General features: G+C 41.5%; 1 protein-coding gene across 8 annotated transcripts in view; it reads right to left on the bottom strand.

The window, feature by feature from the left end:
- Positions 1-13,060: 13,060 nt before the first annotated feature.
- The window catches only part of Sh3kbp1 (SH3 domain containing kinase binding protein 1), a 207,222-nt gene continuing 197,225 nt past the window's right edge, over positions 13,061-23,057 (bottom strand). For 4 of the 8 annotated variants that reach the window (XM_034485257.2, XM_034485253.2, XM_034485251.2 and 1 more), the window contains 3 exons: positions 20,802-21,070; positions 15,746-15,809; positions 14,534-14,685 (listed from right to left, as the gene is read on the bottom strand). In XM_034485257.2, coding sequence (XP_034341148.1) covers positions 14,644-14,685; positions 15,746-15,809; positions 20,802-21,070 — 375 coding nt within the window. In that variant the 3' untranslated portion in view covers positions 14,534-14,643. Of the gene's footprint in view, positions 14,686-15,745; positions 15,810-20,801; positions 21,071-23,057 lie in introns of all 8 variants that reach the window. The other 4 variants (XM_034485252.2, XM_034485250.2, XM_034485249.2 and 1 more) reach the window with 2 other exon arrangements.

Here is a 23,057-nt window from a genome sequence, read left to right on the forward strand (position 1 = left end):
TCACCATCTTGTTCTATACTTCTGTTTCATTCCTGTAACTTCTTTGGAATATTATCTATCTAGGTCCTTTGCCCACTTCTTAATCATTTTGTTTTGGCCATGCAAGTGCACACACACCTGCATGTGGTGGCAGAAGACTCCAGGTGGTCTTTGTCAGGCAGCACCCACACCATCCAATTTGGTTTTGAGACAGGTTCTCTCTCTGGCCTGGAACTCACCAAGTAGGCTGGTCTAACTGCCCAAAGAGCCTGCCTGGCTCCACCTCACCAGTGTTATGGCTCAACACCCTCCCCCAAATAGTAAAAATATCCATAGAAATGCTTTAAGGAATTCTTGTCTAGTTCCAGCCTTAGTAGAAATCAGGAACATTATGAGTGGTGACATTGTGCGCTCTGAGGAAATCTGTGAGAATACTCAGACAGGACTTGGGAAAACTTTCAACACCTCTGTTCTAAGAATTATTTTTTTAAGTATGATGCTATATACAAGGACACATATGGTCTTTGCAACCTTGCAATGCATAATAGTGATAATTTTCCTAATGTGCTTGTTCATCTGAAATGACTCCAGTGACTGGCACAGCCTTTCAAAGGGCAAAGTCACCCATTTGAAACCCCTTTGCCAGTGTCTTACTGTTGCCTTCACTGCAATCTTCTCCAATTCCTCTCAGATCTCCCTGGGGCCTGGCTGATGGAACAAACAGCCCGGGAGACGTGAATTGTGGCTTGAATAACATCTTTTTCTAAATACAAACCCTGCTGAGAAAAGAACTTACCATTCACCCAGCTAACAAGCACCTTCCCTGAAGTTGGCACACACACAGCCACTATCCCATTGTCTCCAGCAATTTGTACACATGAAGCAGGCCTCAGTGTCCAATGTCCTTCCAACTACCTCTAGGCCCTCCGAGGAGAAAATTGCAAAATGCTGCATTAGTCTTGCCTGTTTAGTTGAATAGGTGTTCTTTTCTTGTTCGTGCCTTGTCCCTCACTAGAATGCATGTTCCAGAAACCTCTTTGTCCTATTGTAGAAGTACCTACCATCAAATGTTCTTCCGGATATGGAAAAGAACTCTCTTCTTTGGACCTTTTCTCTGTGGCTTTTAATGTAATCCTCTCCTGCCACCGATGCTGGACAAACTTCTGAGTACTGCCCCCAGGTTTCCTTTTTCAGGTGATACCAGTCCCATCCTTTTCTCTAGGACATAATTTCCGAACCATTTTCCACCTTGACAATTTTCTTCTAGAAGATTCTCTGTTTGTCATTATTGCTATTTCATGTGTATAAAAGACTTTCTTAAAATTAAGCTTGATTTTGAGATAATTGTATATTCATATGTAAATATTGGAAGTCACATGGAGCTACCTAGTATTCATTCGACCCCATCTTCCCCAATAACACTGTCTTTTACACTAGTAGTTAGTAGTGCATAATCCCAACCAGGATATTGACATTGCTGTGATGAAGATAGAAAGCAGCTCCATCACAAGGATGTATCCTGTTTTCCTTTGACAGCCACAACCATCTCAGACCTCACCATCCCCGACTACTAACCACTGGGAACCACTAATCTGTTCTCCATTTCTGTAAGTTTGTCATTTCAAGAGTGTTATATAAGTTAACCATGATAATGCATACTTTCCAGCCCTTGGGAGGTAGAGCCAAGGAGTTCAAGAGTTTGTGATTATCCTGCAAGCATAGTTTGACTTTGCAGCCAACCTGGGCTACATAAGATCCTGTCTTTAAAAATGTTATTTAAGAGGAAGCATACAGTTTTTGGATTATTTTCCAATCACCATAATTACCTTGGAATTCAAATAAGTTGTTGCATGACTCAGTATTTCTTTGGATAGTATACTTGTACCACTGGTTCTTCAAGCCAGATTCCATTTGAAGGATATATGAATTGTTTCTAGCTTGGAACTATTATGAAGAAAGCTTCTAGGAATATCCATACACAGATTCTGTGAGCATGAGCTTTAATTTTTCTGAGATAAATGTACAGAAGTACAAATTCCAAGTCATAGATATGTCTCTCTCTCTCTCTCTCTCTCTCTCTCTCTCTCTCTCTCTCTCTCTCTCTCTGTGTGTGTGTGTGTGTGTGTGTATTGTTTTAATCCTTGCAAAGCTGTCTCTTGAGAGGCTATCCCACTTTACAGTTGCACTTACAACATGTGCATGATCTAGTTTGTCACAGTCCCACCAGCATTTATAGTATTCTCATGTTGTTATAGCCATTCTGATAAATCTATGGTGATACTTCATTGTGTTTTTTCTTTCTTTTGTTATCTATAGTTTTACAAATTCTAATTAAAATCTAATTACATCTCTTTCTTATTATTCCCTTCAATCTTTCCCACGCCACAACTCCCTCTCAAGTTGATATCCTTTTTCTTTTATTATTATTGTTATATACATATATTTGTGTAAATATGTAAATACAACCTGCTGAGTCTGTTTAGAATTGCTTAACAGTATATGATTTTAGGCCTGACCATTTTGTATTAGGGGAACATCCTTGGGAAAGACTAATTCTCCCTCTTTCAGCAGTCAGTATTTGACTGTAGTTCTTTGTCTAGTGATAGGACCCTTGGGGGATTTCACCCTCCAATGGTAGCAGGCCTATTAGCATTACCATTGTTCAGGTTCTGTTTAGGCAGCCATACCATTGAGGTACTATGGATGTAGCTTCCCTGTTATTTTGAGAAGATATAATCTCACAGCTGACTTCCTGGTCCTCTGGCTCTTACAATATTTTGCCTTCTCTTCCACAATGTTCACTGAGCTGCAGGAGCTGTGTTGTAGATGTATCTGTTGGGTCAGGCAACCCAGGATCAGTGGATCTCTGCATTTTTGGTAATGGTCTCTGAGATGAGAGATATCTTGTTGCAGTTTTGATTTACATTTTCCCAATGGCTAAGGATGCTGAGTATCTTTTTTTGTACATACTTACCACCAAATGTACCTTCTTTGGTGAACTATCTGTTCCAATGTGGGACCATTTTCTAATTGGACTGCATTTTACTTTTTGAGTTTTGGGTGTTCTTTATATATTCAAGATCCTAATCCTTGGATGAATGTTTAATTGGCAAATCTTTTCTCAAGATTTATAGTTTGTCTTTTCATCCTCTGATTGGGTCTATCATAGAGCTAGAGTTTTGAATCTTGATTAGGAACTGCTTTTTTTTTTTTATACAGTGGTCTCCTCTGAAATGGAAACATTCCATCTCCCAGGGAACTTCCTTAAGAAGGTAAACAACTCAAAATAGCTTCAGGAACTCCCTGAAACTGACCAGATTGTCTAGGTCTCTCCCTCTCAAGAGTAAACAATAAAGGTGCTCAGAACCACCCTCAGAGGAGAAAAGCTGTAAAGAAGGGTGTGAGGTAAGATTATCAGTCTGCAAGAACCAGAAACCAGGCAAGCTGTCTGGAAGAGGTTTAAGGTCACTTGGAAAGCACATTCTCCAACCTGCTAAGCTGACTGTCGGCTGTGCAGTATATGCCAGCTTCCCAGATTTTGTCACCCATGCTGGGGTGGGCTTTGGTGCTCTAGCTGTCTTTGAATCATTTCTTCCCCTGGAAGTAACAACCCCTTACCTGCATTTCTGTCAGTAGAGTGCTCACCAGTTCACCAAGTTGGACTGTGGTGGTACCTGCTCCTTAGTCTGCTGTGTGCCCTCTGTCTAAAGGAACAGACCCTTTGTATTGTGTCTCCCCAGGAAAAGCTTTGTCACACAGCAAGGCCCAATTTGTTGACTTTTTTTCTGATAATGGATAGCATTTTTTTCCAAATTAAATACATTGTACCTATCCCCTCAGACCTGAAAGTTTTCTCTTTTTCCCCAAAAACGTTTTATAGGCTTTCATTTTACATTTGAGCCCATGATTCATTGGAGATAATTTTTGTGTAAGGTATGAGGTTTAGGCTGAAGTTAATTTTTATGCCTATGTATGTTCAGTTGCTAAAGTGCCATTTGACAAATAATAAGCTATCCTTCCTCTATTATGTTGCTTCCATCCTTTGGCCAAATATCAGTTGTACATATACCTGTGCATAGATCTTCTTCCCCCACTCTTATTTATTGGTGTGTGTGTGTGTGTGTGTGTGTGTGTGTGTGCCACTCCATAAGAACACATAGTGTCCATTACATGTTTTTGTCCATCTTTGTACCCAACCTATAGCTATTAATATCTGACTAAGACTCCCGTGTTTGTCTTTTCTGAGATTGTTTTAGCTCTATTAGGACCTGTGTTTTCCCATTTCAAATTTTGAGTAGATTTGACTATCTACGATTTTGAAAGGAACTATAGTAAACCTGTAGGTCAGTTGGGAGAGAGGTGGCATATCTGTTGTGTTGGCTGAATCTTCTGATGTGGGAACATAGCACATCACTTCATTTACATAGAACTTATTGGCATTCTTTCATTAGAACTTCCTAATTTTCAGTATGCAGATCCTCTCTAAAAGTCTTTAAGTGAACCGTAGCTGGTATACACCTTAGTCTTTAACTTCAGCCCCACATGTTCATTGCTAATATATAAGAATGCAGCTTTGTGTTGCATGGCCTTGCTGAGCTCAGTTATTAATATAGGAGTATTTTGTTTTGTTGGAATGTTTTCTGCAGACTATCATATAATCTGCAAATAGGGACAATTTCATTTTCTCTTTTCGATCTGCATTGTTTTTAGCTTTTATTGCCTTGTTACTGTATCTAAACTTGAAATAGTATGCTAGAAAGGAGTAATGACACCAAGCACCCTTACCTCATTCCAGATATTAGGGAAAGAATTCGAGTCTTTAACTCTGAGTGTGGTCTTAGCTATTTTGTTTTGATTTTTGTGTAGATAGTACTTCTTGAGTTGAGGAAGTTACCTTCTAGCCTCCATTTTATTTATCATGCTGGATGATTGGATTGGTTTATACATCAATTGATATAATGATATGAATTTTCCTCTTTAGACTGTCCATACTATTTCATTTTGATTTATTCCACTAGAGACCTAATCAGTGTATATTATACAAGATAATGATGTTTATTGTGGCATCTTTGTGCATGTACATAGTGTACTCTGATCATAGTCATTTCCCCATTACCCTCTTTGGCACACTCTCTAGTACTTTCTAATGCTATTTTTGATATTAAAATATAATCACATCATTTTTTCCTTTTCTTTTCTTTCCAACAGTTCCTCTGTGTACCCTTCCCCATGCTCTCAAATTCATGCCCCCACCCTCTCTCTGTGAGTGTGTATGTGTGTGTGTGTGTTCCTAAACCTGCTCAGTCTGTATAATTGTGTGTGTGTGTGTGTGTGTGTGTGTGTGTCTGTGTGTCTGTGTGTCTGTGTGTGTGTGTTTTCAGGGATGACCATTTGGTACCAAATAGCCAACTAAAAGGGTTCATCTCTGGGGAAACAGTACTTCTGCTCTCAGCCATCCTTAGTTGCCTGTAGTTTTGTTTCTAGGGTTAGGGCCCTGTAAGATTTCCCCCTTCCACAATAGCATGTCTGTTGGTGTCTTCCTTGTTCCTGTCTTGTTCAGACAGTCATGTTGTTGAGACTTCATGGGTGTCCCTGCAGTTCTAGGAAACATAATCTCACAGCATACATCCTGCTCCTCTGGCCCTTATACTCTTTCCACCAACACCCCCTTCTGAAAAGTTCCCTGGAATTGTATCATAGATGGTTCAACTGGGGGTGAGAAATACATGGACACTTGTTATCTCCATTTTGATTGGTTGCAGTTTTCTATATTGGTCTCTGTCTATTGCAAACTAGTTTCCTTATTGAAGGATGAGAACTACATTTATTTGGTTAGACCATGGCACAGGATGTGCCTCGAATATTTTCCTTTAAAGATTTGTTTCTCTCTGTGTAAAGGTTTTTATGTTTGTATTTTGCCTGCATATATGCCTGTATATCATGTGCATGAATCATGTACACAGAGGCCACAGGAAGGTGTTGGATGCCTGGGAACAGAGTTACAGGCAGTTGTGAGCTGCCATATGGAAATCAAACCCAGTTCTCTGAAAGAACATCAAGTGCTCTTAATCTCTAAGCCATCTTTCCAGACTCAAATTTATATATTTAATATGTATTATTAAATATATATTAATATTAAATAATATTAATTAATAACATTTAATTAATATTAAATATAAATAGATGTGTATGTATTAAATATATATTAAATATGTATATATTTACTATGTATCCCTTCATGTACATATGTGCACTGCGTATGCGCCTGGTTTCCACAGAGGCCAGTAAGAGACATCAGATCCCCTACAACTGGAGTTATAGATGGTTGTTAGCTGCCACATGGGCACTAGGAATCAAACTCAAGTCCTCTGATAGAGCAGCAAATGTTCTTAACCTCCAAGTCTTGTCTCCTGCCCTGCCTTTCAGCTATAGATCCAGTCTTACATACTCTGAATAAATCCTGCTTGGTTGTGTTTTATGGATATTTTTATATATGGCTGATATTTACTTACTAACAATTTATCAAGAGATTCTATATCTAGGTTCATGAGAAATATAGATCTGTAGTTTTAATTTTTTGTACTGTCTTTGCCTTGTTTGGGTATTAGGTAATACTCATTTCATGAAGTGGCTTAGAAAGTATTCAAATTTGATGTGATATTGGTGTTACTTCTGGATTTGGTAGAAATCTCCAGTGAGCCCATTTCAACCCAGATATCTCTTTTTCGGGGTCTTTTGATTTCAAGTTTAATTTTCTACCAAGAACTATATGGGTTGCTTAATTTATTCTGGTTGAGTTTACTAGTTTGTGGTTTTCAAAGGTTGGGATCAGTTTCTCTAAGACATTGAATTTATAATAATGAAAGTTCCTATCTTTCATCCTTTTGATGGTTCTGTAGTGATGCTGTTCTGCTCTTGATCTGTTGCTTTATGCCTTCTGTACTATTTTATCCATATAAATATTCAAGTCTACTGATGAGAACACCAAAGGTTATTTTTCATTTGTTTTCCTGTTTTGGTTTCTAGCCATTTGATTCTCACTCATAGTCTCCATCTCTGCTGAAATGACCTATCTTGCACAATGCCTACTTATCCCATAAGAGCTGTATGACTTTTTGTTTAGCTTCATTTCTCTTGAGATAGGATCTTATAAAGCCCAGGCTGGACTCAAACTCACCAGGTAGCTGAGGTTGGCCTTTACCTCTCAATTTATTGGATTATGGATGTGCTCAGCTTTTAAATATTTACTTTTTGTCTTTGGAGGTGCTGGAGATTGAATCCAAGGCCTTTAGGTGATAAGCAAGGGTTTTACCACTGAACTGCATCCTCAGCCTTCCACAAAGAGCTTTCAATGTAGTAACCATAGTAACCAAAGTCACATTTCTGATACTTCCAATAATGTGCTATTTCTAAGTCTGACACTGATCATTGCTTTGTCTCCTCTGACTGCTTTTACTTACCTAGTAGCATGCCATGTAAGTTTTGTTGAAAGTTGGATAAGTCATATAGGAAGAGAGAACAAAATAAATAAATCTTTAGGGTAGATTTGGTGTTAATCCTTCCAGAAGAAGGGCTGTGTGGATGGCTACTACTTATTTTCCTATGGCTATCAGAAATCTCAATTCCTGTAGGACTCCTCCCCTCTTCTCCCTGTTTGCCTGTGTGTTGGCTCTCTATCCTATTTTGGTTTTAGACAAGGTTTCTCACTGGCTGATGTGAGAAACCATCACCAGTTGGCAAGAGTCACTGGTCAACAAGTCCTTGGAATTCTTGGGCTCCCCAGCACTGGGATCACAGCACATACCATTATGCCCAGCTTTTTAGTGGGTGCTGAGGATCTGCAATCATGTCCTTGTGCCTAAACAGTAAGCCTTGTACCCTATGAACCATCATTTTAGCCCCTCTTTCATGACTTTTTTTTTTTTTTTGCCCTTCTCTCAGATTTGGGTGTACCCTTTCTGCTGTTTTCCAGGTAAAAATCTCTTGAGTTCTTCTGTCTTCCTGCAGACTAGTCAGCAAGGTGGTAGAGTACTGGGCTTGGTTCTCTAATATTTTCAGAGTGTACAGTGGGCTTGAGTCTTAGGAGTCAAGCTTTCCCACGTGCTTTTATCCTTTCTCGCTATAGATTCCTCCATCTTAGCATCAATGAGTATTCACTAGTGTTTCACTCTGTAAACTTGAAGCCCTTATCCCTGCAGATTATAAAATACTTTCACAGAAAATGGCGGTGGCTGAGTGAGTTCTCTTTAGTTCCGCTGCAGCAGTATTTCATCGAAGTCCTCACCCCAGGCCCCTCCTCTGCCTCTTGCTCCTTAAGGAAGCAGGGTCTGAATAGATTTCTCAGTGGTTCCTGAGCCAGCACCATGAACTTTCTGTGGCTTCCACCAGTCCTCCTATGGCTCCAGGTGAGGCTTCTGCAGGAAAGTCCCTGAAGGTGGAAGCCCTCTCCCATCCACTGCCCTCAGGAGTGGCACACTGTGAGTCAAGCCACACTCAGGCACTGCAACAGGTCATATTTTCTAGCTTAGTTTTTCTACATACTTCTAGTGGTTCTCAATCTTCCTAATGCTGCAACCTTTAGTACAGTTCCTCATGTTGTGGTGACTCTCAACCATAAAATTATTTTGTTGCTACTTCAGAACTGCAATTTGGTTATGAGTTGTAATGTAAATATCTGATTTGCAGGATATCTCATGTTAAAGGGTCGTTTGACAACCCCCCTGCCCCCAGGTTAAGAACTGCTGTCCTAAAGCATCTGAAGCAAATGCTTGGGCCCTGTTCTGTGGACTTAGGTGTCATGTTTTCATCCCTACAATGATTTACTTATTTATTTGCCTGTCCCCAACCCCCACTTGACCCTGAACTTCTTGACAGAAGGCACTACTTCACCACGTTGTTCTCACTGACCATCATTGTGCCTAGTTTGTCATAACCACCCTCTACATGTTCAACAAAAGACTGTTTCATTTTCTGCTATATCTATAGAGAGACTCTTATACAGCTATTACAGTTCCCCAAAAAATCATGGCCAAGGACTAGAAAATAAAACTGCATATTCAGAACCTCAAATTTGAGAGTCCAAAATAAAGGAAATTTCTAAATGAGGCTGCATTCAACTTTCTCTGTGTATTTTGTTATCTTCCACTTTGGGTACACTATTACCTTCATAGCTAGACAATAAAAGGCTATTTAAAAACCTCAATGTCTGTGTTCTATGTTTAAACCTCCTGTAGTAGTCATTGCCTGGGTCTCTAACCCTTTTTAAAAGATGGAAATTCAGTTGAAAGGCCAACAGCAAGTGAAGCACCACTATCACCACAAAATGTAACCCTTCTCACTTCTAACCTGTTTGGCCTAACCTCCAGACCTGATGCTCCCTGTGAGACTTCTCCCCCTTTAGCCACATGCTTTTCCTCATGCCAGATTCACCTTTGCTGAGGAAATTACTCCAAGAACAAGCAAGAGGAATTTCAAAGTGTTCTCTGGGATCAAGGCAGGGAGAAGGGTGGGCATTTCTCATACAAATTGTTGTCCTTGAACATTCAATGGCAGAACTAACTACAGCTTCAGCCAATCCTTGCTTTTCTCAGACAGTATAATTGTGAAGCTTGTGGTAAAAATCCTGTTCCTTTTTTTCTAAGGCATCTCTATTTTTTTCTTTGAAGGATAACCTAAAATATATCATTTTCTTGTGTCTTCTGTGTTTGGTTTCAAGATGGTTCATCAGCTAAATAGGCTTAAAAATTGGTAGACTCAAGATTTATTTTTTAATAGAAATAATGAAACCTTGCATTTCTAAGTCACCTTCCCATCAAACACCAAAGCTTGCTAACATACCTCATTTTTGAAGAACTAGGTACAGTCTGTATAGGGGCAGGTAAGATGAAGATGCATTGAAGACTTTGTATCTGTATAATTTAAACTTGTTTCCATTTAAACAGAATGGCCCCATTGAGGTCAACATGTGCCCTGCTCTAAGTTACTCTGTATTGCATAAAACTGGTTTTTCAGGCTGTGCCTTGCCCTGTGAGACTACACTCTGATGGTAGAAGATGACTGGGCACCTGAAGGGAATATTTAAACAGCACCATCTGTCTGGTATCACCCACATAGCAGAGACTGATAAATAAATGACTTACTCCTGCCTGGGAGTATAAAAGGTGCCACCCTTTAATTTATTCAGGATGAATTGAGACTGCAGGGGCACATGAATATATTAAAATCATATCAGGGAAACCAGGCTCAAGAAATTATGAGACACACTAGACCAAGGGGGGAAATGTAACTCCATATAAAGAGGTGGTCATCTAGTACTTCAGAGGTGATGGTCTCCCCCAAACTTGTCACCTGACCGTCACATAGTGTACGTATTAAGGACCCACAGAGAGAACCCTCAACCTTCACAGGGGCTTCAGCTGGGCCCCAGTCTTTGCTGTTGACACAGCCTAACCCAGCTGCCATGTTCCCATCCTCTGTTTGCCCATCTGGATATGTTGTTGGTCCATCTGCCCAGTCCTTTGTCTTAACCTGTTCCTGCTCTTACATCTCTGTATCTGGACTCAACTGTGCAATTTCATTCTCAAACGTGTGACCAGCAATGGTCTCTTAAGAGAGACTTTATACCTCTATGAGCCTCTCTTAACCCTTTACTACCATTCTGTAACCTACATATTTAATTATATTGATATCTATATGTAATGGGTGACCTGAGAGTTAATAATTAAGACTGGACTGTAAGAACTTGTGTTCACCTAGGTCAGGATTATCAAGGAAATTGAAGGTAGCTAGTAAATTGCTGTCACTGAAACCACTGTACCTTGTGAAGTTATTTGATAAACTCTGGAACTGTGGAAAAAGGGTGCTGGAAAAACCTCTCATCAAAAACTAGATAACAACCAAATTTACATTGTTCTATGGTGTGATTGAAATACTCCTCACTGGGCATGGTCACTTACAGCCTTGATCCCAGAGTATTTGGGAGCCAAGGCAGAAGAACTACTGTTGCAAATTTGAGGGAGATCTTGCCTTAAAGAAAAATAAATAAATAAATAAATAAATAAATAAATACCCTTTGCAGTGAATTCCAAATTTACAAGTGAATGCATACAGCCATGGCTGTTAACAAGGATGGTCTGTCCTCATGGCCACTGCAATTTCATATCAAGTAAAAGACACAAATAAAAACCTTTCCTGGGAACTGAACCTTCTCCATGGATGGTTGTCCACTCCAGGAGCCACTTCAAATCCATGGCTTGAAAACAGAGCCTTGTGAGCCAGGGAGAGAACTCAGGCATGGTAGGTAAGCGAGGCTCATCTCCTCCAGTGACTTGCTCTTCCTTAACAGTCCTTATATGACTGACATTTATTTCTGGATGAGAAAGAGGTTTCTTTGCCTAGGCCCTGCCCAGCTAGGGCATCATCTCTGTCATTCTGCCAAGTCCTGAACACCCAACTTTCTCGTCGTCAGATGCTACAATCAGCCATGCGGAACACCCTGTCACTCATAAATGTGTTGTTTTGTTCCAGTTCTCATCTGTACAGAAGCAAAGGGAAATGCTTTCATTAAGCCCTCTTAGTGCAGAAACATCTTGACATTAGTTGGTACAAAAATAACTAAAGGACTAAAACCTAATCTGATGCAAAAAAAAAAAAAAAAAGACTATGATGACCTCAGGTTATAATATAAAAGTCTTTATGGAAACTGGGTGTTATTTTTATACGAACCATGACAGTAAATTATACACCCTGCAGCTGATCATAAAGGAGCTGCTTGTGAAAGGAAATAAAACCGCACCATTACTAACCACAGACACATGTGATGATAGATACAGGATGTTCTTATTAAAGAAAATGGATCGTGTACTTGAATGTGCCTTGGGGGCTGTGTACGAATAAAAATGGCTTTACACAATTATTCCAATAATGATATTTAATGGTTTTTACACTAAAAAAAGGATTTATACCTAACTAGCATTTTATGCTTTGATAGGAATGTAAAATTGAACAATTTTAAAAAATGGAATTCACAGGCACAGATTTTAATGGATTACTTCCTGTCATCTAAGGACATTTCTGTCAGAGTAATGGAATTGTGTAAAATAGAGAAAAGGGGTTTGTGTTCCAAGAGATCGTTCCTCTTGGACTACAACACCTTTGAACAAAAATATTTTCACAAAATTTCATTTTAATTCATCTTCTTTTACAAAGCACATTACACAAGATTTTCCTAAATACAACTTTAGAAAATGAAGGAAAAAAAATCTTCACAGATTCCTGGCTGAGTCCATGCTGAATGCAAAGGAATTTTAATTTTTAAAAAGTGGACAGGGTATTTCCAAACTTTTCAATATTCTTGATGGGTCCATTTGGTAAAGAGTAAAGATGATGGCTGTTTGGGCATTGGCTCATCCAGTTCTGTGCTATAGAAGCTTCTTGCTGGTTAGCCCAAGGAATAGTAAGGAAGCTGGATATACCAGCTTATTTCTCTATAATCACTTTCTCTCTGTCACTCTCTCTGTGTGTCTCAGTCTCTCCATTTATACATATCCCTCCCCATCTCTCTAACCCTAATGTCTCTCTTAGGGGAAGATATCAGTTCTCTATGTTCCCTGTTACCAGTGCCCACTGAGGATGCTCAAATCTCTCAATTTCACTGTTAATGATCTCACTCTATATAAACGTCCTACATCATCATTAGGGATTTTCTTGATAAATAAATGAGAAATTAAGACATCAAGAATCCAATCCTCACTGTTGTAATATGTGGTAGGAAAAGTCCGAAGGGTTCAAGTGTGATACAGAAAGGTTTATGCACAGTGAAGGGGAGCAGGAATGTTTTACATTGCTCATGGAAACCTTGTACTCCTGCCCCAAGCACACTGAGACCATGGCTGCTAAAAGGCAAATATCTTCATATATCAGAATGAAGAATAATTTCTTTATACATTCCTTCCTTTAAGTATGTCCCCACCCCTAAAGGTTAGGGCATTAGGCCTCTGTAAATCCTTGGAAAGAAGCAACAGCCTCAAGCAGAAAGGACAAGTTTGCAAGTGAGAACAAGGCATGGGGATGGAGACAGGAAGAAAAAGGAAGAGACATTTATTAGTTATATTTTCAGTGATGAATCATGGGAAGTTTTTGCATCATTCCTTCAGTGTCATTAATTCTCATTCTTTGTGGTAGTGAAAACCTATTAATGTTTAGTAGTTTCACTATAAAATGCAGGAAATAGACAAAGCAGCGGTTTAGAAACACATCACACATATTTGGGGGATCATTAAGGGACCACCCCTCCACCTCTACCCCATCAACAATCTTGCAGTACAGAATGCCCCGCCCCCATTTTCAGCTAAAGATGAGAAAACAGTTACATAGTCTAAGGCTGAACTGTTCATGTACTATAAAGAGAAAGCAGACAAGCAAACATCAGTTTCATTGGTAAAGAAAAAGCAATTCCATAAGTGCAGAAAGATCCAATAGCTACATTTCCACAAGACCCTCCTCCCATTCTCCTAGATCTGAGGAGGGGGTTACAAGTGAGCAAGGCAAACAACACTGTGAATACAATTTAAACAATAACACACACACACGAACATACACACGCACACACATACGCACACGCACAACCCAGTGCAGGAAATAATCCAATTCCCCCCCAGTTTTCACTTGCATTTTATTTTTATTTATTTTTGCTTTAATAATGCATATTCTGTTCACGCAATAGGTGTAAAAGGCAGGAAGCAGGGGTTTAACTTGGCTGATGATAAAACAATCAAGCTGGAATGACATTTCTAGTTTCGTGAACAACCTCAAAGCAGGAGAAACTGAAAAGTCACAGCTGGTACCAAAGAGCAGGCCAGACTTCTCAACTGTTTTCTCTTAGGACCTTTGGCTAGGGTGAGAGAAGCTGTGAAGACAGCGGCCTCTAGTGGACAGGGAGAAGTGGCTGATTTTTATTTATTTGGAATCATGGTAGCTGCATCACAAAAGCTCCAATCAAGAGGGTGGTAGAAAGAAGGCACAGATCATTGCAAATACCAGATTTTTTTCTTTCTCTTTTTGTAAATATACCATCATATATATAAGCTAAAATTTCTCTTATAGTGGTGGGGGTCGGCTGGCAGGGAAAGGGACAGGTTGGACCTCAAATTGCATATGTAATAGAATCCTAATGGGGAATACAAAGCCAGGCGGCATTTGTTCCATCTGCAGCAAGTGAGCGAGACACTTGCTTCTGACTAGGTTAGCACAAACACTAGGGGCATCTGTGACAAAACACTATTTTAAAAAAAACCATAAAATTATAAAGCCTATAAATGAATAATCTGAAATTACATTTTGTTAATGGAAAATATCATCAAAATAGTACTACTATGGACTAAACTGCCTGAGTTTTCGTTTCACGGGAGATCTCAAGGTAGAAAAGCCTTTAGCACAATTGGCTATATATCACAAGCACTGCCAGATCCAGGACAACACCATGGGGAAGAGTCTCCTCTTGGGTGGAATTTGTGTTGTGCTATTAAGACTTTTGTGCTAAACGTTCAAACAGGGACATGGTGAATCAAACCTTTAATTTTTTGGCACAAGATGATTTTGACTGGAGCAGAATGTCTGAGTCTTGGACTCAGGGTGAATAATGTGATGTTCTTAATTATCAAGTATTCATTTTGATTGAAGAGCTTTCTTTATGTCGTTCACTTCCATCTATACAGAGGGGGGAAAAAGCAGCAAACACAGACATTATGAAATGGCTGCATTTAGAGAAGCTGAAAGATAATAGACCTTTACCAATGCAAAGAAAAGACTCAAGTTGACAATTTGAGTGGTGAAACTGGCCAAAACGACATCTGAATGAAGAATTGATAACAATGCCCCAAACAAAATAAACCTAAAAACAGGCACACAGGTACCCTGACAAATGGTGTGCCTAGTCATTCCCACATTCCTAGGATCCAAAGTTTATCAGAAGCAGCAATGATTCCTTGCCAGAGGGCAGGGCAGGCAAATAGAACCATCTGAGGGTGATAAAAGGCAGCTTTGGGTGACCCCAAAAGGTAGGTGTCCACAGTCCCACCAGGATGTTGAAACATTCCTATCCTCTTTTTAAGTAGGTTGGGTCCAAACTGAATAGACAGTAAGAGTCAGTCTTCAGTCATTTGGAATGGTCCCCCACAAGATCTCCATCAGTGGCTAGAAGTGGGGACAGAGCTTAGATGCCTTAGAAGGAGCAACAAGGCCATTGGGAAAAAGTAAAAAGTTGAAATGAAACACCAATGTGTGGAACTCAGCACCTAGCAACAAAGTCTCCTGCATGCCATATCCTCTGGTACTTAATATGGATGAGGCATCCTATATCATCATCCTATAAACCAACTGGAGGGAATGCTTTACAGTGGATGTGTTTGAAACAAATAAAGCCGAACTAAGTATGTTGATTCATCTCTTCCTTCCCCCAAGACCTTTTGGGACTCAGGTAAGGACAGAATATAAAGATTCTGAGACATTCTTGTGGCAGCAATCATTTTTTTTTCTGTTTTCCCTCTTTTCAAACAGGATCTCACTTGGTAGCTCAGGCTGCTATGCAAATCTCTTGATAGCCCAGGTTTGTCTGGATCCTGTGGTCCTCCTTCCTCAACCTGCCCAGGGCTGGGATTAAAAAGCATGAGGCACCATGCCCAACAGCAATCATTTCTTTTCAACCCAAAGCCCTGACTTTGCCTCCATTCCCAACTCAACCCAGGCCTCATGGACCTGAGGGACTTACCTGCAATCGGAGCCGGATCTTTTTCTCTTCATCCAATTCTGACAGTAACTGCTTAATCTCACGTCTGAAAAGCAAATGCCAATGGAATCAAATCAAAGCCCAGAGTTTCCCAATGAGAGATAAGAAAGTCTAGTATCAATATGAAATCCATCTGACCTTTTTCCAAAGAAAGTATGGACCAAACATAATTTCTTTCCTTCCCCCTCCCCCCTCCCCTCTCTCTCTCCCACCCTCTCTCTGCATGCATGATGACATTCTACATTGTGTGAAGGTCAGAGAACAACTTTAGTAGAGCTGGTTCTCTTTCCACCGTTACGGGTTCCCAGGATTAAACTCAGGTCATCCCTGCTTTGCATTGTTGGGTGGTGTGCTGGCTAATTAAGTTTTTGTCACTTTGATACAAGCCAGAGTAATGTGCAAAGAACTTCAATTGAGAAAATGCCTCCATTAGATTGGCCTGTAGGCAAAGTCTGTGGAGTGTTTCTGATTAATGTTTGATGTGGGAGGACTCGCATGATGCTACCCCTGTCAGGTGGCTCCTTTGTTATATAACAGGCTGAGCAAGTCATGGGGAGCAAGCCAGTAAGCAACAGTCCATATAAGGAACATTCCTTAGTTCCTGACTCCAAGTTCCTGCCTTGGTTTCTGTTGATGATAGTCTGAAACCGAAAACCCAAACAAACCTTTTTTTTTTTTTTTTTTAAAGTTAGATCTTGTCATGGTCTTTATTACAGCAAGAGAAAGCTATCTAAAATAGGTGGTGGCAAGCCCCTTTACCCACTGAACCATCTCATCACACCCAAACACACTTTCTTTGCACTACTACTTTTTAAGAGTTATTTGGGAAGGAGTCACCAAAATATGTAGCCTTCAAATGTCAGGTCTGGAGATGACTTCAGTATGATCGCCTAGGTTAAATTCTTCCAATCAGAGAAGATAGGAAAACTAAGGCACAGAGTGGGGCCTGATTTCCCCAATAACTAGAGCCAAAGCACTGAAGCTCATATTCTGTCATCTTTCCTCCAACTTCTTTTTTCATAACAGGACCACTGGGTTCTTATAGAAAGTTTTCATTGTAGACAATTTTTGTGTTTTTTTCATGTTCCTGTGTATGTGCAAGTCCTTGTGTGTACATTTTCATGTAGAGGCCACAGGTTGATATCAAGTGTCATTCTCAATTTCTTTCTACCTTATTGTTTGAGACATGTTCTCACTGAACCTGATGCTTGCTGATTGAGGTAGACTGGCTAGCCAGTGAAGACCCTAGATTCTCATTTCTGCCTCCACAATACTGGGATTACAGATGCTTTATATGTGGGTGCTTGAGATTTGAACTCAGGTCTTCATGTTTGTGGAGTAAGCACTTTCTTACTGAGGCATCTCCCTAGAACCATTGCAGAAATTTTTACCACTCTCTATATACTTCATTTTTATACAGAACTTAAGTTAAAACAGGTCCCTGGTATGTTTTCAGTAATTCTCACAAAATCTTACAGACTGACTTTATCTTAAGCTTGACTAATTTAACCTTAAGCACATGAATTAACAATATAGAAATGAAGTCTGAAAGAAGATTAACATAGGACCTACAGCCTAATGCATTTTCAAACTTGAAATAATAAAGTTGAATGAAGCTACTTATTCTGAAAAGCTGGGACTCTGTTCTTTGGACTGGTCTAAGATCTGTATTTCTTTTGTTTGGAGGTATTAGACGTGTAAATTTGTGAAATGAAACAACAACAACAACAACAAAAAAGAGATGAATCCAGTGATGGTCCCCTATACTTGAGACTGTCCTAGCACTGCTGTCAACACTGGTTATCTAATATAAACTAGCAGTGGTTCATTAGTATAGTCATTTAAGCTCGCCTTACACATCCATATCTGTGTGGCTACCACTTAGGGCTTAGGAAAGCCATCAACAGTGAGGTCCTAAACCAGCACCCAACCCCCAGGAAAAGTTGGTAGGCATGGCCTTAAGTGGGCCATGGTTTAGGAAGAGGAAGTCAGTTGGGGAAGATGGTGTAAAGAAAGCCACTATGTCTTGAGCTAGTGAATACAGGCATCTGTCTACAAGGAAAAAAGGGAGATAGGGTAGTTGGGGGGGAAATTCAAGGCAGAGCAGGGAGGTGAGCCTGCCTCTGAAAGCAGGACACATTTGAGGAGGGTAGTTGGGACAGATATGGATTGAATACTACAGGGAAAGTGACACCGGGGAGAAGGTCGAAGACTGGAGGGAACTCACTGACTTTGGGCAGGATGGCCAGGCTAAGGAAGGCTATTGAGACTCAAGGATTTGAAGAGGTGATTAACATCCTGAGTTACTGATTAGATAAGATGTTGGCTGGGGAAGAAGTGTTGTGGCCAATTATAGGCTTTAAGGCACAGCTGCCTGTGGACTCAGAGACAAGGTCAGGCTATCAGAGTTGTGGGTAGCTTCCAGCCTGCTCCCCCTCCCATCAAGTATAAGGTTCCAAAGACCTGGATCCAGGCAAGTCAGGCCCTAATATGATCCTGTCCAGAAGGCTGGATGTCATGGAATCATGGAGTTACTGTCTTGACAAATGACATGTGCTCAACTGGATATAGATGTCCTTTGAGTACCCAAACCTATAGCTTTTAGAGCCACACAGGAACCAGGGATTTTAAGGAGTTTTGGGGAGCCTGGGTGGCCCAAGGAAACTCTTTCCAATGTCATCTCACCAGTTCTGCATATTTATGTGATGAATCTCTCCCAGTCAGGAAGCGATTTGAAGAAGCCAAATTTTACCCATTGTCTAGCCTCAGTGGAACAGAACCTGCTTAGACCTACACTGTTCAAAGATAGTTCCTTGGAACCGTTTTCCTAGAACACGTTAAAGAGTTCTGTGGTTACATGCATTTGCAAAACTGCATATGCTGTCTTCTCTATCCTCTCAATGTGAGGTGAAGACTTCAACAAGTCCTTCAGAAAACAAACTAACTCTATTTAACCCAATTGTTCCCTGAAGTGTCTGACCACAAAATACATGAGGGCCCTCTATCCTTGGAAGAGAGGCAAATGTCAGTCAATACCAGCCCCAGAACCCCTTCCCCAGGCTGCAGGATTTGGGCCACAGCTCTCACCATCAGCCCTTCTGAACCAAGGTGGCCAGGTGCCCAGGGAGACAACCCACCAGGCTGTTCAGTTGCTTATGAAACTGCCAAAGTTCCCTGCTCCTGGTCATTCTAGGTCATTTTTCAAAATGCCATGAAATGCTTCCCTGAGAAGTATCTCAAGATTCTTTCCAGAAAGAGCTCTCAGTTCATAGTCTCTGACCCTCAGTTTCTTTAAGTGCTGCCTACTGCTAATCCTTCTACCAGCTTTCTCACAGTAAACAGCATCCTAGGCAATCCTACGGTAAGATAATTTTTGTTCACAGGCTTTTCTTCTCATTCAAGTGCTTCCTGAGGAGAAGAGATGTGAAAGTATGTATGTGGGCATACATGAGGAAAGACCCAAGTCTCATGATGAGGACATCTTCCTGACAGCAAAATCTTGGGTTTAAAGATTCCCTACATCTTCATACGTTACAGCCCCTTGATGCAAGCCAGTTGTTTTATCTGTCATCTAAATTAAGAAGTTATATTTTTCCCCAACACTAGAGAAAAAGTTAGTGATATAGATGGTGCTAGAGAGGTGGCTCACGGGTTAAGAGTGCATATTGCTCTTCCAGAGGATTTGAGTTTTGTTTCTAGTAACCATGTTGGATGGCTCACAGCCACCTCTAACTCCAGTCCTAGGGGATTGTACACCTCTAGTCCCTCTGTGGTTCCTATGCACAATGCCTCCTCCCTGAAACACACATGTAATTGAAAGCAAAATCAAAAGACTTTGTGTATGTACTGGTATTGTTTTGGCTGTTGAATGTTCTCCAAGAGTTCACAGGTTAAAGGCCTGACCTCCAGCCTGTGGTGCTACTGGGAGGTTGTGGACTTTTAGATTATTAGGTATATAAGGAATATTATGATGCCTAACCCCTTGCTGCCACCTTTTTGCTTCCTAGCTACCATAAAGTAAGGAAGCTTCCCCCTTAACATGTTCCTTGCCATGATATGCTGCTTCAGCCTAAAAGCTCAATTTCCATGAACTGAAACCATGAACCGTCATACCCACTCCCTTTTCAATTTTGCTTTTATTTTGTATGTGTGTTTGTATGCATGCATATGTGTGTAGCACGTACATACTTGACGCGCAGCCCAGAAGAGGACATTAGATCCCTTGAAATTGGAGTCTCACACAATTGTGAGCTGCTATGTGGCTGCTGGAGAAATGAACCCCTAGTCCTCTGAAGGGAAGCAAGTGATCATAACCTCTGAGCTGTCTCTCTAGCTCGGAGCCTTCCCTTATTAAAAGCTGATTTTCTCAAAATTCTGCCACAGTGATGAAAAGCTGGTGAGGTAGCTAAGCAGGTGAAGATGCTTGTTGCTAAGCCTGATGACTTGGGTTCAATCTCTGAGACCTCACATTGTGGGAGGACAGAACCAACTCCTGAAAGCTATCCTCTGTCCTCTGTTCACTGGCCACACACATACATACACACACACACACACACACACACACACACACACACACACACGAATGCACACAAGTGCATACACACATATACTAACTAAATGTAATTGGGAAAGTTTTTAAGAAGCTGATTAACATAGAAATAATATGCATTCTATAGATTTTTATTTTCTTTTTTAGCAGTCTGCTGAGATTGTCCTTGCAACTTGACTCATCACTGTATATCTCTGTGCTCTTTGGCACACCGTAAGCTGAAAACACACACACACACACACACACACACACCCCTGGCTTGGGTGGCATGGATGCCTTGTTATCAGACACCTGTCAAAGGGGAAGGTGGAGAGGCTTCAGAGCCAGGAATCTATGCAGTCCATCCCCACTTCCATCACTTCTGCCACTATCAATGGAAAGGCCAAGCCCACCGTCTGGGCAGAATGAGATCCAAGCTTTCAGAACCAGGCCATTGTTACCCAATGGCGAGCCACCTAGAAAGAGCTGTGAAGTGTCCCAGGCACTCACTTCTGCTGGTCCTTCATGGTCTCAATGATGGTCCTCAGCTCACGAACTTGCATCTTAAGCTCCTCGATAGCAGCCTGGCTGCTCACTGCAGACTCCATCTTTGGCTTTCCTTCTGTGCTGAACAGAGATGGAGAACTGGCTCGTTGTCCAGCTATTCCCAAAGAAGATGACATGGGGGAAGATGCCACCGAAGAGAGAGAGGCTGGCCCACTGCTGGCAGCTGCCATGGTCCCTGGCCTGGGTGGCAGGGATCCCTTGTTATCAGACACCTGTGAAAAGGGAGGTGGAGAGGCTTCAGAGCCAGGAATCTGTGGAGGGATTGCCTCCCTGTCCTGGTAAGTCAAACCTTCCATTTATACCCAACCTCACACCTGTCTCTATACCCTCTAATCATTTATTCCCTTATTTATAAGCCATCTGTGGCCAATTTGGTCCAGACAGACCACACTGCCCAAGGGCTACCTGCATATATTTTAAATTTCATCTTCCTTCTAGACAAGATAGTCCCAGATTGGTTTATATACACAAAGATGCAAAACTGCTTACCAGTCCTTAAAAATCCAGAAATAAGCAAGACATTTGCATGGTACTTAGGACCTTAGAACTCACTGGGGGCACTGGCAGACAGACAAGCAATACACTGCAGCACAGGAGGAAGACTGCACAAGAGGGAGGAAGCACAGAGAGCCCCAGAAACACATCTAAGCATCCACATTCCAGGATGGAAGAAGCAAGCAGCCAATGGTTCCCTCTTTTCAGAGGGAAGAGACTATAGGAGAACATAAGCTGGAGGAGGGAGGAGGGGAGGGGAGGGCCTAGACAATGGCCTAGAGACCAGGAAGCAAAACACAGTAGGAATCACAGCTCAGATAAAGGGAGGAGAAAGTAGGCTGGCGGTGAAGAGAGAAGGGGTGGGTTTAAATGGCTGCACACCCTGCTCATGGTTGCTGTAGGGGGTAGAAAGGCCTGAGAGTTGGCAAGCCTGGAGATAGATATAACTTCTGAGACTCTGACACAGTGCAAACTAGAAACAGGTGGTGACCTAGAATAAAGACTATTTTGAGAGATGTGAGTAAAGGCAGGTCCAGCTAACAAAGGCCATTAGGTATCACTCCTGGAATTGGAGTGGGGACTTGGTAAGGTAAATGGCGTTTGTGCCCTCATAGATCACACTACCCACTGTCAGGGAGATGAGGCCTGGACAGACTGGGGGGAGGGGAGAGAGTCAGAGATAGAAACAGAAAGACAGAGAGAGACAGAGACAGAAAGGGGGGTGAGAGAGAGAGAGAGACAGAGAGACGAGAGAGAAATACAGGGTCATAGGAGGGGAAGGAAGAAATGAGCAAAGATGGTACCTTTCACTGAGGAGGGCCCAGTTAATCAATCATTTTGGTTTTGAATTTTAGGAGCCAGAGGGCTAGCTGAGAGGGTATACCTAGTAGGCAGATTGAGTAACTGATATAATAGGATTGGCCAAAGGAAATAGAAGTCATGGGTGTGGGTAAGAGAGATGAGAAGATGCCCAGGGTGGAAGCTGGGGGATTCTAAACCAATGAGGCAAGAAGAGAAGGGAGAGAGCTCTTAACAACTGGGAAGATGTAGAGAAACGGGATGAAGGAAGACCAGTGGAAGGGCTGAGCTGATGGAAAGCTCCAGAGGAAAAGAAAGGCTGGATAAGTGTCAGCAGGGTTGAGAGGAAAATGGAATCCACTTGGTAGTACAACTCTGGAGACAGTGACCCAAAGGTGAGAGACCAGATAATGAATGGGCACTGAGAGATGTGGCTGACAAACTGAAGGTTCTTTCCACAGACGTGGCTGAGGCAGGGAGATGGAGGAGTGGGCGTATGAACGCATGCATGCAGCAGTTTCATGAGGAGATAGCGGGGAAAGAAGGTTTGGTTTGCCTTCACAGATGAGTGAGACCCAGAGGTGCGTGAGATGTTAGGGGAGATGGACAGGCTGAAGATGGAGAGCTGTTCCGAGGAAGACAGGAACACACAGGCTGGGAATCAGTTCTGAGCGAGAGAGAGTACAAGTGCCTGGCAGGCCCAGAGAGGAAACACTAGCAAGGGAAAGTGAGTGGATAGGCAGGCGGGTGTGGAGGAGACAAAGCAGTGAGATAGGACTCTGAGAGCAGAGGAGGTGAGTGAGAGGGTGGAAACCGAGGCTGGTGGTGAAGCTTGGCCCAGCAACCACGGGATTTCCTCCAGCAGCAGGCACTCAGCCGGCCATCCCAGGGAAAGCGCCAAGAAGG

Source organism: Arvicanthis niloticus, chromosome X (assembly GCF_011762505.2).
Source record: "Arvicanthis niloticus isolate mArvNil1 chromosome X, mArvNil1.pat.X, whole genome shotgun sequence".
NCBI classification, from domain to species: Eukaryota; Metazoa; Chordata; class Mammalia; order Rodentia; family Muridae; genus Arvicanthis; species Arvicanthis niloticus.